Source organism: Mastomys coucha, unplaced genomic scaffold, assembly GCF_008632895.1.
Source record: "Mastomys coucha isolate ucsf_1 unplaced genomic scaffold, UCSF_Mcou_1 pScaffold9, whole genome shotgun sequence".
NCBI lineage: Eukaryota > Metazoa > Chordata > Mammalia > Rodentia > Muridae > Mastomys > Mastomys coucha.
In genome coordinates this window covers 52,592,105-52,610,266 of record NW_022196915.1, presented here as the reverse complement: position 1 = coordinate 52,610,266, position 18,162 = coordinate 52,592,105, and the positions used below count along the sequence as shown (strand labels likewise).

The following is an 18,162-nucleotide window of genomic DNA, read 5'->3' as shown; positions in this document are numbered from 1 at the left end:
ACACTCAGGAAGCTGAGACAGGAGAATCATCATGAATTCGAGGCCAGCTTGGGCTACACAATAAGTCAGAGATATAAAGTGAAATCTCATCTCAACAAAAGGAACAAATTAAAGAAGAAAGAAAGGAAAGGAGGGAGGAAGAAAGGAGAGAGGGAATGAGGTTCTTGTAAACCTCTTGGTGCAGATGATCTGGTTTCTAACTTTGCCTTTCATAGAAAATTCTATTTTATCCATGGCTTCCTTTTCGTCCTCATAAGTAAGTTTGCAAACCTTGTCATTTTAAAACCATCTAAGCTCACTTTCTCCCTTCCTGCCCCCTCATTAATGCTTTTGCCTGCCTGTCTGACTGTCACTCATGGACTGATCACCCTAATGGGTTCTTCTTCTATATTCTATATCTCCCTAAGTTCTTTTGCTCATCAAAATTCTACAAAACAAACAAACAAACAACCCAGAACTAGTAGAATGGAGGTACATAAATGATAGCTATGTGATAGATAGATAGATAGATAGATAGATAGATAGATAGATAGATAGATAGATAGATAATACATACATACACACACAAATAGGTAAATAGATACATAGATATCATAAGGAACTGGTTTATGTGACTATGAAGACTGACGAGTCCAAGATCTGTAGAGATAATACCCTGATGGGAAGAATATCAGGCAGGAAGCATTCTCTGATTCAGGAAAGCATGAGCTTTATGTTTTGGTTTTTTTTGTTTTTTTGGTTTTTGGGTTTTTTTTTTTTTTTTTTTTTTTTTTTTTTTTTTTTGGCTTTTTGTTTTTGTTTTTGTTTTTTTCGAGACAGGGTTTCTCTGTGTAGTCCTGGCTGGCCTCAAACTCAGAAATCTGCCTGCTTCTGCCTCCCAAGTGCTGGGATTAAAGGCATGTGCCACCACCACCCGAGCTTTATGTTTTATTCTGGCCTTCAGCCACTTAGATGAGGATAACCCCACATTAGGGAAGAGACTCTGCTTTGTCCACTCAATCAATCCATAATGTCCACCTCAACAAAAATCACCCTCATGGAGACACTCAGAGTGAAGCTTGATCAATTTACCTTGGGACCCCATGGCCTCTTAAAGTTGATACATAAAATAAAGCATCGTGAAGCTACACCTTGTCAAATTGTTGCCCACACACAATCTTAATCTTTTTTTTTTTTTTCTTGAGACAGGATTTCTCTGTGTAGCCTTAGCTGTCCTGAAACTCACTCTGTAGACCAGGCTGGCCTTGAACTCAGAAATCTGCCTGCCTCTGCCTTCCAAGTGCTGGGATTAGAGGCATGTGCCACCACCGCCCAGCCACAATCTTAATCTTAACCAGTCACCACTCTTAATCGACAAATAGTGTTGGTAGTAAGGCCATGTTTTGAGCTTTCACACGATACAATGAATTAGCCTGTGTAAAATCAAAGAACACATACTAAAATTGCCCATGGGCGGTAGGGGTTGGGGGGCGGGTTATAGAGCAATTCTTACTCTCTTCCGTTCTCAGAACTCAAATACTGTGAGGTCAATGTAGTCCATGCATCCTACGCTTTAGCAGATAGATGACAAAGGATCTGGTCGTGGTGGCGAGGACATGCTCGTGACAATGCAGACCTTATTTTTGTCATCAATCTAGTGGTCATAGCTCAGGATTTATAACTCTATCTTCCACTTCCTGTTCCAAATCCCCTTTGCCCTCAGCCAGCATTCCTGTGGATCATGGCTACTCCTGGTCAGATGACTGGACACCTTCATTTCTGAGGCTTCCAGACCATTTGGATTCATGCCTAGATTGGGTGCACACGTTTCCTAATGACCTTAGCCATGTGAGCAAACTCACCATTTCCCTTCTTTCTTCCCTCCATCTTGACCCAGAGTCATAGGAGCCCTGAAGTGGCCAGGTGATAGTCTTTAACTTCTTGTCCAACTGAGTCACCACTGTGTCTTTGCTGAAGGCATTTGTCCTCTTGGATCTTCTAACCTAGCAGAACACAAAGTGGCAGCAGTATGCAAACATTTTGCTGGTGGATCATATTTCGCTGGTGGGTCACAATTTGCTGGTGGGTAACTGGGCAAAACTGTGAACAGTACCTTCCTATGATCTCTCTTTGATTCCCAAATCCTGATGAAAATAATGTCTTTTAGGCCCTATGATGTCACAGCATGGGAAGGAGGTCTGAAGTCCACTCTAGCCAGTCTCCTTCAGCCTTTGCATCCTCTATAGTATCCAAGGCTTGGCCCTATCCAGCTCATTTACTTGTGCCACCTTTGGTCTCAGAACTTACCTCACTTGATACTTTGCTCCTTTTTGGCCACTAGTTCTAGGCCTGTGTTGACTTCTCTTGATATCACAGTGTGTTCGTGTTTCCACTAGAGACCATTTTTCTTCACTCTGGACTGACCAGGTTGAAAAGGAGAGTCCTGTTTGCTCAGTGCTGTGCTTTACTTTTGCAATGAAGCTAGACACTGAGAATTTCTATGGAAGCCAAACCTTTGCCACTGTATTTCACCAAAAATACACACCTGTGTGGTTTCTAAGGTTCTGTGCTTCAGAGATGGTTCTTATGGGGCATATTCTGCCAACTGAATGGTGGTGTTAAATTCACTCCGAGAACAAAGGAGATTCCAACTTCTCAGGTACCAGCCCATTTACACACAATTTCATAACAAGCCTTGGGCAGCAAGCCACTCCACCCCATACTTATCAGCAGTTTCCAGCTCTGTGCTTTCCACTACTCACATGCTTAACCAGAACACAAGAGTATTCAGTCTCTTGTGTACAAGAGTCTTATGTACAAGAGTATCTTGTGTACAAAATTCTGGGAGCTGGAGAAATGTTTATGGAGAAAGTGCTTGCTGCACAGATACAAGAGCTTGAAATCCATTCCTAGTATCCACATAAATGCATTAGTGTACACCTGTCATCCCAGCACTGGGGAGGTGGAAACGAGAGGACCCCTGGCTCACTGGGCAGTGAGTCTACCTAAAAGGGTGAGCTCTGGATCCGGTGAGAGAACCTAGTTCCAAAGCATATACTGGAGATCCATTGAGAAAGACACCTGGCATTGCCCTCTGGCCAATGACATGTACATACACCCACACATCATGCATCCACACATTCTCTCTCCCCTCGCTCCCCCTGCCTTACTTCAGTTCTTCAAAATGTGTCCACTGTCCACTCATAAAAGTGGATGCTCAGAGCATGAGCTTGCAGGCACCTCAGACATTTCTACTTAGAATCTGCCTCACTATTGGGCAAGGGATGGAGATAGAGGAGACAGAGCCTTTAGGAATTCTTGGAGATTAACAGTTTGCCACTGCCTTGATCATAACAGAGTTCTTATCACAAAACCTCATCTTCAGCATCTGCTTAAATCCATGGGATCTTGAGTTCAACATCTTCATGTTTCTGCTGCCCCTGGGTGCATTTTCTCTTTGATATAGATTAGTAAGGTGGGATAAGGGAGAACATTGCTGTTTGATTTTATGTTTATACAACAAAGTCGGGCATTGAGTGTTTCCATGGGAACTGAAAACCTCCCCACCATTTCAGTGAGAAGATGCCATGTTTGTGGCCTCGAAGGTACAATTTTAAGTTGTGTCTGTTGTGTCAGCATTCCTTCTGATCTTTAAGTCACCACATGCACGGCTTCTCCTATCTGAAAGTAACTTTCTAGGTAAATTGATCACCCTACCCAAGAGGGAACTTGTCACCCACACTCAGACATGCACTGAGGCTCTGAAACTGGAGCTGGCAGTGAAGGATTGCCCGACTAGTGTAGAGCTGATGGCAGAAGAACGCAGGGAGGGAGATGGCAGTAATGCAGGCAATGAGGAGGCTTGTCCAGTACCTACTGAAGGGAAGAAGGCTGGGTTATAATTTGCTCTGGGACTTTCAGGCAGAATTGTTTCATCTCAGCAGCTGTGCTCTGTCATCTGTAAATGAGGGGGTAGGACCAGCCCCTTCCAGTTCTAATTCCAAGCCTCCATTTATGAGGCAGAAATCCTGTGGTGTATCCATGCTGGTTACACCTCTCCTAGAATCTTTATCTCTTCCAAGTCTCTGGGATAATTTTTACGTCTGTGGTAGACAATGTCTGTGCTAGACAGTGTCTCTGCTAGGACTTATCCTTTGGGAATTAGAGGCAAAAAAATCACCACTCATTAGCTGAGGGATGGGTAGGGCTCTTCGTCACTTTCAACTCTGGCTCATCACCCACCATGTTCTACTTTAATTTCTGTTGCTGTGATGAAAAGCAGCCTAAGAAGGAAAAGGCTTATTCAGCTTTCAATTCCAGATTATAGCTCATCTCTGAGGGGAAGTTGAGGCAGGGACTCAAGCAGCTTGTCACATCCCACCAACAACCAAGAGCAGAGAGAAAGGAATCCATGCAGACCCACTTGCTTACTTGCTTGTCTACTCTCAGCTAGGTTTCTCCTCTCTTATACTATTCAGGGACCCCTGCTAGGGAATGGTGCTGCCCACAAGGGACTCTGCCTTCCTATATCAATTAACCATCAAAACCATCCCCTATAGACAGGCCCCCAGACCATTCTGATCTAGATAATTCCTGATTAAAACTCTCCTTAGAGGCAACTCTAGATTGTGTCACATTGACAATTAAAACTGTCTAGCACAAACAAGATCACTAATACTTGCCCTGCCTATACCACAAGGGTAGTTGAGAGGATCACTGCCCACAATAATGTCAATCTAAAAAGGCTATGCTAACCTAAGGCATCTTTACAAAAGTGATTGATGACATAGGCTTCTTGTCCTATTCGCAGATGTCTAACAGTTCACTGCAAGGCACTCTTGACGTGTTTGCTCAGTAAATGACTAAATGAAAGTTTGAATGGAGGGAGGATGCCAAGTGTGCAGAGGAATTAGCCATGAAGACTCGTTCCATAAGTACCACCTGCCATATCCTGTTGTGACCCATAAGGATTCAGGAGTTGACATGCGAAGAGGGGAACAGAAAGGTTGGCAAGATGGTTCGGCAGGTTAAGGTGCCTGCTGCCAGCTCTGGTCACTGGAGTCCAACTGCTAGGACCTGAAAGAAAGGAGGAGAAACTGACTCCAGAATTTGTCCTCTGACCTCCAACCACATGCTCACACACATAATGCAAGCACTGCACTATACACACAAATAAATAGATTGACAGATGACAGATGCATAGATAGATATATAGATATATAGATAGGTACATACAAAGATACACACATGATAGATAAGATATGTAGATAGATAGATACATACATACATATATACATAGGTAGGTAGATACATATATGATAGATAAATAGATACATAAATAGACGGTTGATAGATAGAAAGACAATTTTTTTTTTTTAAAGAAAGGACAGGCTATCCTGATCTGTTTGGCAAAGGGATTTTGTATGTAGTTGGCGGCGAAGAGTCTTCAGTAGCCATGAGCCCCATTTTTGTCTGCCCAGTCTTGTAAAACTGTTGAGAGTTTTCTTTGGTGCCCTGGCCGCACACTTCCATTTGGTTTCACAGCTTCTCTAGATTGAACAATCACTCCCCATGGTGCCTTGAGAGGAGAAGAAGCAGCAGAAGTTGGCAGGCTGGCATCAGGGACCCACTTCTAGGATCTCAGAACTTGGCGTCACTCCAGAGCTCTCGGGAAGATGCTCTGCCTTGTCTCTGACAGTTCTCTTTCCCTTGGTTGGCAGTGTAGGCTATTTCACACCAGCCTGTCCTCAACTGACACACAAGTCCATCAGCATTTTCTCAGTGTTCTTTGGGTGATCACAGCTACAACTGAGACTCCCTGGTGGAGGTCAATGAAGTCACTGAACAGAGAGAAAGAGGTGGGGGAGATCAAGCTCAGCTACCTAACACATTACTGCCTGAGTTGGCATTCCAACCTGGGTCTCAGGGTTCAAGATGGGGCATCTTCCACTGGGCTAGGGACATCTCTTGTATTTCTAGTTCCTTCCGTCTTACTAAGTGGACTATGAGAGGCATCATGGACCCCTCTTACCAATGGCTCACTATACCACGGATGGGTAGTAGCATGTCTTAAGATACTAGATTTTTCTGGCCACTCCCATTTCTTTCATCTTCCCTAACCCTGCGGGTATGGACCGCAGAACCACCACCCACTCTACTTACCTCAGACATGCAGTCAGTTGTGGTTGCTCCCTAATGGGCCCAAGAGCCTAATTACAGTCTATAGCATCCTGAATAATGACTGGCCTCCCTGGAACTCCTTACCTCAACCACCATGCTGGTGTTTGCTTCTTGGCTGCTCAGAGCAGTTTTGAGCCCTCCTCTTCTCTGCCTTGTACTCTGCCCACACCAGTGTCTTACTCTTGACAGGTCATTGAAACCCCATCCTGGTGGGAGCCTTGGTTTCACCCTTGAGTCATCCCACTGTGCTAACTTGCTTTTGTGATTGTTGACTTTGTCCCCTGATAGACTGGGCTCCTCCAACTCACAATTCTTAGGATCACCTGAGAATCTTAAGAAAAAAGCTTTTCACCCCTCTCTCCCTTTTTAAATATAAGTACCAAGGATAGAATCCAGGACCTTGCACATGCTAGACAAGAGCTGTTTCTTGAGACAGGGTCTTGTTATCTAGCTATCCAGACTCTATGTAGTCCAGGATGGCCTGGAACTCCCAATCTTCCTGTCTCTGCTTCTCAAGTGCTCAGCTTACAGTAATCATGCCTGGCTCTCCCGGCTCTTTATGGATCTCTCAGTGCTTTTCAGAGAAGGGTTCTAAAGCCCTTCCCCTTCCCCAGACAGCTCCAGACAGCTTGAAATCCATTTTGGAGGTGTCCTGTGGGCAGAGGTAGTGTCTGTGGGAAGAAGCCTGGGGGAGAGGCCCACCATTTGTCCTCCTGATGATGCCTAGGATTCATCTGGAACAGCAGTGCTGGCCTTTCTTGTCTGGGTCCTCTTTGCACTCATGCTTGGGACAACCAAATTGGGGAGTGACGGAGCTGAGACTTCTCAAATGTCTACCCAAAGCATGATGGGCTCTGCCCTTTTTCCTTTGCTGTGAGCAAAGAAATGGAGAGTCTAGAGACCCTCGCGGTGGCTGCCGTGCTCCTCTGGGCCAAGGAAGAGGCTGTTTCCAGAAGACAGTGGCACTGGAGAAAACGGACCCCAAGGAGAAAGCGAGATATAGCAGATGCCTGGGCAGGACAGAGCACCTTGTTATGATGAGATTTTTGAGAGTGGCCATGGGGTGCAGTCACTCCCACCTGAAGTCGAAAAGAGTGGAGAGCCAGGGGACTTGGAGAAGTCTCTGGGGCAGCCTCTGTTCCCATGGCAGGTGGAGGAAGAATCCAAAGAAATTTCCAAGCAGAAACAGGCAGTGAAGGGAGTGCCCACCTAGTCACGGGGATGGGGTGGGGTTCAGGACAAGGGGCTTTAGAGCCACAGGGCACTTTGATGTTCAGTTGTGCAATGTTATATTAAGAACAGCTTAAGCGGTACATGTTAAAATCAATTCAGCTGTACTACAGATGATATTTAGTAAGGCCAGGATTGCTCAGCATTGCTCCATCAGCCACACAGCCTCACAGGGCCTCTCCACTGTTGGATGGCCCTCTGCTTCTCCAAATCTCAGCTAGTCCAGATGCCAGGAGCAGAATAAGTGCAGGCACTGTGATTCTGCCAGTTCCCAGAGAGACCTGCCAGGCCTGGGGAGGTAGGACCCTGTGTGGGCATCAGCTCGGGCCTGTGCTGTGCTGGTAACTTCAATGAGGGACTCTCTGGGAATAAAAGGGCAGGCCCGTCTCTCAGTTTCTCTAATGCCAGGCTGCTACTATGACCCACCAGCTGTCCTCAGCCCGAAGCCACCTCTGCTGGCATGCCACGTGAGCTGAGGCGGAGCCATGTCCCATGGCAGGCAGTGGGGGGAGCAGACTGGAAGGTTTTTATTGGCTCTAGTGGGGCTGACTGGTCAGGCTCTGGTTTCCAGTTTGGGTTTTAAGAGATATTCACTGACCTGGTTCCACTTCCACATAGAAACACTCTGAGAAGGAGATGCAGGGAACAGCAGAAGGGAAGCAGCTTGGGGCTGCAGGTCCCATTAGCCAGCATGAAGGTGACCCAGGGCCACAGAACAAGAGTCTGGCAACTTAGAGAGCTCTCAGGTCCTAATACTCACCATCCCTTCCCTCAAGGATCCCACTCAGTTCTAGTCTCCACTTGAGAAGTCCTTAGAATTGCTCATGTGCACGCGCACCAAAATGACCCAAGGGATCCTCTATCCCCCATTCCCCACCCCCATCCCCCATCCCCCATCCAGGACTAGGCACATGCCATCATGCCCAGCTTTTTTACACAAGTTCTGAGGATTGACCTCAGACCCTCCAAACAGCAAGCATTTTACCAATCAGACCTATCCCCAGCCTACCAATGGTATTTCACTTCACTATTTCAGATCTTAGTTGAAGGTATAGGACTAGATTCTACCTAGCTCAAAACCTTTTGACACTGCATTGCAAAGGGTCTGAGATATCAGCTGAGTTCTCATGGAGATCTGAGCCAGGCTCTGGGACTTACAGTTCTCATCAACCCTGACACTCATGCCCACAGAGATGGCAGAAGAAAATCAGGTCTTCACCAAGCCTTGCCTCCATGTTGAGAGCTCTTTTCTCCACGACCATCGCCCTCATCTCAGATCACATGCTCTGATGCCTGTGGTCTTAAGGCATTCTGCACACCCTGGCAGAGGGGCAGCTCCTCTCTGCCACGTGCCCTCAGAGTTGGTACTGTTCTGAGCTTTACACAGACAGATTGGAGGAAGAGGGGTCATTCAACTCCTGGCATGGTCTCCATGCGGAAAGTCATGTCTCTTCCACACCATCATCATCAGGCCTAAAATAAAGTTCCAGAGCTTGAGAAATGGCCTCTTCTAACAAACTCTGAGTTTTCCTGACTGTACGGCAGACTCTATGTCCAGTGCTAAGATGGCGAGAAATGGCCCTTGCTGCCTCTCTTGGACTCTGTGGTTAACCAGAGTCCATAAGATACACATCTACTGCTGGCTTTTTCTACACTGATTTCTCTGTGTGTCAGTTAAAGGCTCCAAATACAGCACCCTCAAGGGCTCATAGATGAGGCTAGAATGGACAGAGTGAGCTTTCCGGAGAGGTAGCCATTCCTTGGGATGCTTCTGCGAGCTAAATCTCACCTTACTTTCTTCCCTTTTTTTCTCCATGTCCCTGATTGCACACTCCTGATCCCAGAGGCCCAACAGGTCACGGGATGTAGGGCAAGGCTGCCCTGGGGCAGGATGGGAGCATCCTGGATTCCAATGGCCTTTCCCCAGCATAGCCATGCTCTCAGTTCTGCTGGGTATGTGTGAAGCTGCAGGAGAGCCTGGAAGTCAGAACTGGGAGTGTTAAGTACACCAGACCCAGTGCAAGACACTGATAGATGTTGTCGCATAAAACACACTGGTCTAACCCGCCCCCCCCACTTCAGCAACAGTAAAGCAATTACCTAATAGCCCAGAGGTGGCAGCTCTAAGCCAAGTGTCTGTCTAAACCTCAGTTATCACTGTGCCCACTCTGCTTACAGAAAGTCCTGAGAGTGACCCTTCTCTTCTTCTATCTGATCCTAGGTGTCCCCGGCCCTCCAGGACCAAGAGGACTCAAAGGAGATCCAGGTGTGAAAGGACCTGTTGGTAGCAGAGGACCTAAAGGGGATCCTGGCAGTCTGGGACCCCCAGGACCTCAGGGTCCTCAGGGGCAGCCTGGGGAGCCAGGACCTATGGGAGAAAGAGGGCCATCTGGCCCCCGAGGCTTTCCGGGCCTCAAAGGCTCAAAGGGCAGCTTTGGCACTGGAGGACCAAGGGGGCAGCCAGGCCCCAAAGGGGATGTGGGACCCCCAGGGCCAGAGGGGCCCCCAGGGTCTCCAGGACCTTCAGGGCCTCAGGGAAAGCCAGGGATTTCAGGAAAGACAGGGTCACCAGGCCAGCGAGGGGCCACAGGGCCTAAGGGTGAACCAGGTATCCAGGGTCCCCCTGGACTACCTGGACCTCCAGGTCCACCAGGGAACCAGAGCCCCTACTGAAAAAAGTCTTTGGCCTGATACTGCCATGCAAGTTGGAGAGGAGGGCGGGGTCAGAGAAAGCAGCCCGAAGGGCTTACGATCTACAATCATTGTTCTTTGATCCTAATATGAGGGTGTCTCTTAGAACTGACTTCATAGCCTTAAGCTTCCCAATAATGACTGTACCATAGGAAAACAGCTCACCTCCCCTACTTTTTTCTGCTAGCTAAAGGGGGTGCCTACTGGGTTTCTATGGCTGGTTAGAAGGAAAGGCTGTGAGAGCCTGCTGGTGGGGGAGGGGATAGCTACCCGGGGAAGAATGTCTTAGCTCTCTTTGGATGGTAACTAGCTCTGGTCTCTGCAATGACTTAACACTCATGCGAGCCAGGTCTTGAAAAAAAATCCAGGAAAATCTTTGGGGCATTATAGATGAAACTCCAGGGATAGCAGCACCTCCCCCCCCCATAACAGTCAGGGTAGAGTCATGGGGAGCTGCCTTGACCCACACAGGGCAGGAGAATTCTGCCTGGCTGGCATTTCCAGGCCTTGTGCGTTGATGATGACCCTGACAAGTTCAGAGTGTTTTTATTCACACATCCAGAAAATTCCTCTCTTCAGTCTTACCTCTGTATCTCAAGAGCGGTCTGGAAGGAACCCAAGCAGAGTTTCATTGGCAGGCTGAGAGCCTACAGGTCCCAGAACATTTTGCTTGACTGCCATCCAGCTCCCAGGAAGACCACAGGGATGGAGGTGGGAAGACACATCAGGGGTTAAACTCCTCTCTCCAAACTCACCCCTGGTTCAACCTAGTCTGCCATGCCTTGTTCCCAGTAATAGCCAAGGAGGGAGAAGCTGGTAACATGGCAGCTCTTGCTTCCTTTCCTTGGTTGATCTGACACAGATGCACAGTGACCTCACCCCACAATGACCTAAGATGGCTGGAGTTCTTTCCCACGTGAACAGCCAAGCTGGACCAGGCATGAGAAAAGCTGAACATGCACAAGGAACTTTTGATGCTACTTCCTGTCTTTCATGACCTTGCATACACTGGCAGAAGGGGATGCTGGGAAAGGCCCGCGTTGCCTTGACGACTCACTTTGTAGAGCTGCCCTGCTCCTTCATACTCCAGCAGATTCAAACACTCCTGGGAGAGGCTAGAGCCGCCTCCTCCCTTGCCCTGCCTCAGAGACCTGTCTTCTTCCTGTTCAAAGGCTCTGTGCCACCTTCCTTGTCAGCATCAGTGTGCAACTGGCTTGCACGACCCATCCACCCCTGCTGTATAATTGTCCTGTCTACATATGATAATATCATGCAACACAGTATCACTGGCCCAGTAAAGAGCTGTTTCCAGTAGGGACGTGTCTTCTAGTGTTTGTACCCAACCTGAGGGTGTGAGCCCTTCAGAGAGGTAATCCTGTCAAAGGTTCTATTGCAGAATCTGAGAACTGAGAGACCACCTTGGAGTTCCTAGCAGTTGGTAGTGAAGCCCAAACAAAAGTCTAAGGAATTACCCTCAGTGGCAAGGCCAAGCTGGAAACAGTGTGTTCCCTAGAGCTTGCAGCTGGACCCTGTAGCTATCTGGCTAAAACGAAACTGGGAAATAGAACAGGCTCAGACCCTACAGGGATGCTTCCTGATTCTACTTGTACTCTTTAAGTCAAAGAAACAGAACAGAAAGGAGGAGAAGGCCAGGCTAGCCTTGCTCCAAGGGGGAAAGAACAGAGATCAAGTAGGTTCCCTGGAAATCAGTCAGGGACTGCTCCACTAGGGATTTTAAGGGAGAGTGGGTTCATTTGCTAAGTCAAGGGCGACCTGGTGCAAAGCCTGCTACTGGTTTGATGTGAGATATGTATGGATAAGGGGTACTCAGTAGGAGTAAAAAAACATGAAAGAAATGACCTGAGACTGCCACCTATGAGCCTCGCCCATCTGTGTGGCACTGAGAGGCACCCTTCCCACAGCACCTGACGTATGTGAGTCACTGACTTCACTGCTTCTGGGTCATGAGAGTAAGCAAAGCCTAAAGCCCAATGTGGTCGCTTTTCCTAGCAAGAGCAGACACGGCTATAGCCTTGCATGAATCCAGGCAGGGAAAGGAGGAGGAAGTCTAGGGGAGCCAGGGGGTGCTAAGTTTCAGTAATAGGAACTCTGTGGGGAGAAGGCAACTCTTAGTGATAGATAAGTCAGGGCATGTTCAGAAGGGTGACACCCACGTACGTAGCTCAAGGACAGTGAGAAAGACATGTCGGTGGAGTCTCCTCACGCGCTTCGATTACAAGCAAACCACCTGAAAACTTGAACTACTGGTTGCAACACTACTGGTAGGGGAAGAATTAGGCCAGGCCCTGGGATAAAGGAAAGCCCAAGAGAGAGTATCAGCCATTGTCTTGGAGCTAAATAAGTCTAGCAAAGCTAGATCTGGGACCAATTCCAAGGGATGGGCTTAGGGGACAAAATGAGAGACAAGACACAGGAATAAAACAAAACAAACAAAACTTGATCTAAAACCATGAGAGCAAAGATACAAAAAGGTCCTAAGAGGTCTGGGCTGTTATAAACCAGCCCCTGACTTGTGTGACTTGAGGAATCACTTGATTTAAGGACACAGAAGTCAGAAACCACTGAGCCCATACATGCATTCACAGGGTCCCCTCCTGGGAAAGTGCTGTGGGTAAGCTAGGGGCTATGGAACCAGAAGGCTAGCTAGTCCTGTGACTACTGGGAGAAGACATAAAACACTCCCCTCCTCCTCTCAGATACCTGGCTGCTCTCTCATCTCTCCATTGCTCAGCAGCCACTGATTTCTCTAAACCTGTCTCCTTTCCCTGACTAACATCTTCTGTTTACATGAGGTCCAACAGAACAGGACTAAGATTGGTCACTCATTGCCCTTCAGCTATAATGCCTAGGTTCTAGGTGAAAGCCCCATTGCTGACCCCTTGAGTCAGGGTTTACCTGTCCCAGACAGCTGTACCAGCAGATTGGTGTGGGGGAGGGAACAGGGATGAGTGACAGCAGGATTCGCAGGGTGAGATGAACTATAGGCAAGCTAGCAGCCAAATCCAGTGGGTACTGTAGCAACAGAGCAGTGTTGCATGGCTTTATCTGAGAAGCCCACTTCTGTTCGCCATGCTGAGACAGACTTGAGCAAGCTGTGTAACCACTCTCTCATTTCCTCCCACGAGATTGCTGGCAAGATCTTCTGGCCAATTACCCAGGGTATTTGGTCTGCCCAACTGCCACTAGAAAACCCCTCAGATTACATGGTTCCAATAACAGAAATGTATTTTCTCACAGTTCAAGAGACTGGGAAGGTTAAAAATCAAGGGGCCAGTTTTTCCCGGTTTGCAGATGGCCACCATCATACTGCATCCTCACATGGCAGATAAGGACTTACGCTTATCCATATGGTCTTAAGCCCAACCCTATGGCTTCACTGGGGCTTAGTGATTTCCTGAAGAGCATGGCTCCAGAGAGACACACTAAGGTGGTGATGACTGCGTCAGTCCATCGATCAGGGTACCCAGCATGTCAATCAATCAGGGTACTCAGTAGCTGTCACTCAATTGATCAGGGTACCCAGCAGCTGTCAGTCCATCGGTCAGGGTACCCAGCAGTCATTCTTCCAAAGACGCCAGCCCCCACACGGGTGGTGACTATAACACAGAATCTAAGCTTCATAAACTTCACTGGATGCTTACCACTCTGCCAGTGAACATGCAGAGCAGGTGGCCAGCACACTTCCTGCATTGAGAGAGGCCAGACCTTCTGCCCTTTCTTCCTCTCATCCCTCTGTCCCTTGTCATCACACAGTCCTTTAGAGGATCTCAACCGTTTTTTCAATTCTATTGGAATTCCAAAGAGCTGACTGGGCTTAGGAGTGGACAGTTAAGAACCATAAAGCTGCTGGGCAGTGGTGGTGTATGCCTTTAATCCCAGCACTTAGGAGGCATAGGCAGGTGGATTTCTGAGTTCGAGGCCAGCCTAGACTACAGAGTGAGTTCCAGGATGGCCAGGGCTACCCAGAGAAACTCTGTCTCAGGGGAAGGGGGGGAACCATGAAGGCTGAGATAAATGGGATGACTCGTGAGATCTGGTAAGATGGATGCCACTTGTGTGAGAGTAGGGTGGGGTACCTGACAGGGTTCATCAGGGGACCTAGAGCTGAGACAGGTCATCTGGCAGTTCTGCTGGACCTTTCCTCCTAGTGAGACTATAGGCCCAGAACTCTTGGACCTCCAGGTTCTTCTTCAGAAAACAGAGAGTGGGTGGCTTGACTGCCCTGGGCCTGGACTCTCACATTTATCTGGCCAAAATAAGCTGTCTTCCTCCCCTCTCCCACCCTACCTGCCCCCCATTCTGCTCAGTTGCTTCACTGGATCTCACTAGAGCCCAGATAATAAAGTTTGAATCTTTATAGACAAATGATAGCTTGTGAGAGTTTAGCTACTAGATTCAAAGCACGGACTTTAGTGCTAGTGTGCCTTTAATTCCAAAGTTTACAAAGTCCTGAAATTACTCAAGGAGAGCGTGGGGCTTTCTAGAGGCCACATGCCTGAGCCATGGTCTCTCAGTACCTCTGAAAACTCCAGGCTAGCCTTCTCAGGTCATGTTGTCAATCCCTCCCTCCTTCCTGCAGAACAGGGCAGGGCTGGGCAAAGCTCCTGCCCTTCCCCCAGCTCTTCTCCCCAGGCCAGGGCTGAGCTGGCAATCCTACACCAACCCTGGGTACACCTGTCAAAACAGAACCTCTGGAGAGTCAAGCAAGAGCTGAAAAACATGATCTGACCACACCGAACTTTCCACCAGGGCTGGGCTGCCAAGGGCTGGCTTTTCCCGAAAGCCTTACCCCCATGGGTGACTGGGCCACCTTCTTGGGGGCTGCTCGGCTGCAGGGGCACAGGCCATTTGGTTTGCTAGCTTCACCTGTCTATTTCTTTTGTTTTGTTTTAAACCTCCAAGTGCAAGAGCTGTTCCTGATGCATCAGAGGATGCTCAGAGAATTATGCAATGTCTGCCAGTGGGGCCCACCTAACATGGTTCAACCACCCAGAGCCCCCATAAAAATGCACAGCCTGTGCTTGCACCCTAAACCCACTGGTTCAGAGCTGTGGAGATGGATGAGAAGCTGGGAGTGGGAGGGAATGTGCTCTACAGACCAAGGCCCAGGAAATTACGATACCTCATAAATGTGAGATCCACAGGTGTAGGAGATAAAGAAAGGAACACACTGTTTTTTAGTTTCTGTTTATTATCTTGTTTCCTCTTCATGAGCACAGTACTCTGGCATGTTATAGGTCAGAAAACAGAGGCTCTGAAGTGATGAGTAACATGTAATCTAAAGATGTTAAATGGGGCCTGGAGAGATGGCTCAGTAGTTAAGAATGCATACCATTCCTGCAGGGGGCATTCAGTTCCCAGCATCCATCTTGGGGAGTTGACAACTGCCAGTAACTCCAGCTCCAGGTGATCTGATGCCCTCTTCTGACCTCCACAGGCACCTGCCCTTATGTGCATTGATTCCCACATAGACACATATGCATACATATAATTTTAAATAAGTAAGTAAATAAATGTGGTGGTTTTTGAAAAGATGTTCAATCAGATGGATGGAGGTTTTACTGATATCTTTGTTCTATTGAGAGTATCTCTTCCAGAGTGGTGGGGTTAGGAGGTCAGTGAGCTCTGGGTTTTGGAGAAGGATTAAATCCATAAAAAGGGACCTTCTCTTGATCTCAGAGCAAGCTAGTGACAAAGCTGTGACTAGTAGTAGCCCCGAATTAAGGGGCTGCCAGCCCCTGCAGTTTCAACTTCTGTGTTCTATTACCAAGAGCTAGACCCAGGAGGGTGCTTCTACCATGAGAGCCAGAAGGTTTCTCAAAGGAAGTCATGTGCTCTCCTCCAGGAAAACCAGCATTAAACTTTGTGAGAATGTAGACCCAGATCCATCACTGAGAAACTTGCATAGATATTGAAACTTATCCTTATTGCATTTCCTCAATTTCACGCCAACCTTTTTAAAAGATCAGGTCATTTGAAGACCAAAGACTAAATCTATCTCTGCTTCTGATGGGAAATGGTGGGAGAATCTCCATGTGATGGGCTTACTCACACTTGTGACCTATGGCCACCTCTGCACAAGAGACTTCAGATCCTCTCTATCCCCCAGACAAGCCTGCCCTACCCCCAAATTGTAACCTGGAATTCACTTGCCCTACATCATCCATCACTGACCTTACTCAAAGAACTCCCTTCTTCTAGGTATAGAAACATCTCAAAGTTTCATAGGGAGGGAGAGGACCCCACTGAATGTCTTTACACATCCATCATGTGGCCAGCTGCCAATAGTTGCTATTTTATACACAGTAGTCACGTGAGAGGCGAGTACCAAGTCCACTTCAGCCTCTTGCCGGAGGCTTCTTCCCAAACCTCTGTACAGAGGACAAGTGTCTCTAGCAGTGGCTCTCAACTTTCCTGATGCTGTGACCTTTTAATATAGTTCCTCATGCTGTGGTGACCCCCAACCATAAAATTATTTCATTGCTAATTCATAAATGTAATTTTGCTACTGTTATGAATCATAATGTGATTATCTGTGTTTTCCAATAGTATTAGGCAATTCCTATGAAAGGGTCATGTGATCCCAAAGAGGTCGTGACCCATAGGTTGGGAACTGCTTCCCTAGGCAATGTTGACTAGAAAAAGTTCATGAAGGTATAAATAGTGTTAGCATGTGAAGGGTGAAATTAAGAGGAATTATGAAAATCCAATGCCAATAACTTTGAAAACTCAGATGAAATAAACAAATTTGTAGGAAAATATAACTCACCAAGTAAACTCAAGAAGGAAAAAAAATCCTAAAAGGTCTGAAACCATGTAAGTAGTTTAAAATGCTCCCAAAAGAAAAACAGCAGGTCCGTGGAGAAAGACTTACAGGCAAACCCTACAAAAACACTCAAAGACAATGTTCCATCCAACACAAACTCTTCCAAAGAACAGGAAAAGTGGGGTGCAGTTTCCTGTCTTGTTCTATGAGGATAGAAAGAAAACAGTTTTCAAAATCAGAAAATAAAATAGATTCAGAAACAAGGCATAGTGAATTGAAGTCCTGAAAACAAGTTTTACAAAATTTTATCAAATAAAGAATAAATATATTAGGCCTAACACTTAGTACCTACCAAAAAATATAGCCCAGCAAGTATCTTTCCTAAAGATGAAAAATTGGAAATGTTCCCTTCAGAAGAGCCAGACACTGCATGTTTCCTGGTAGGACACCATAGCAAACTTGTCACTAAGAAGGTGTCTTGCCAGAACAAGAAAGAAAATAGACTCAGCATATAATCCAGCACCTACACCACCCTCCAGTTTACAACTAACATCTAAAAACAGAAATATGTTAAACCACACTTCATGATATTGAGGTGATAGCCAACCAAACCCAGAAAGATCCAGTTTCTTCAACAAATAAGGTAAGAGATAATGTTATATACTAAATAGACTTGAAATTAATCTTCAAATAGAAGTCTATTGAAAAGAAAGAAGTTAAAAAAAAATTTTTAACAAATACAAGATGTGGCCAGGGTTTGGACCCTACCTCAAACTAAAGAACTTATGAAAGCAGTTTGAAAAAAAAATGAAATAAATTTGAACCCAAATGTATTATAAGAATACACTAAAAGTAGTGTTAAATGTGGTGGTGCATCATAACTATATGTTTTAAGTGTCTCTGTGATTTAGAGAGGCATTTGTGATGGTTGACAAAGGAGTTGGATGCACAGATGGAGCTTTAAAAAAGTGACTGGATCATGAAGCCTCTGCCTTTGTTGATGGATTACGGGTTTAGTTTATTTATTTAAATATTTTATATATTTTGATCATATTCTTCTCCCTTCCCAACTTCTCTCAGATGTTCCTCACATTTTTATCCATGCAACTTCAAGTTCTTTGTCTCTTTCTTAAAAAGATGAAGCAAAAAAAGGAAAATCAAGACCAACAAAACTAAAATATAGGAAACTAGTAAGAAGAAGGAAGAGGAGGAGGAGAAAGAGGAAAAGAGGAGGAGGAGGAGGAGGGGGAGGAGGAGGAGGAGAAGAAGAAGAAGAAGAAGAAGAAGAAGAAGAA

General features: G+C 46.6%; 1 protein-coding gene across 4 annotated transcripts in view; it reads left to right on the top strand.

Moving 5' to 3' along the window:
• The window catches only part of Scara3 (scavenger receptor class A member 3), a 59,475-nt gene that overhangs the window by 23,253 nt on the left and 18,060 nt on the right, over nt 1-18,162 (top strand). Inside the window, exons 6-7 of one of the 4 annotated variants that reach the window (XM_031361685.1) lie at nt 9,611-9,655; nt 17,948-18,077. The exons of 1 other annotated variant lie outside the window; for it this stretch is intronic. In XM_031361685.1, the coding sequence (XP_031217545.1) occupies nt 9,611-9,655; nt 17,948-18,000 (98 nt within the window). In that variant the 3' untranslated portion in view covers nt 18,001-18,077. Of the gene's footprint in view, nt 1-9,610; nt 11,395-17,947; nt 18,078-18,162 lie in introns of those variants that run through there. 2 more of the 4 variants (XM_031361687.1, XM_031361684.1) reach the window with 2 other exon arrangements.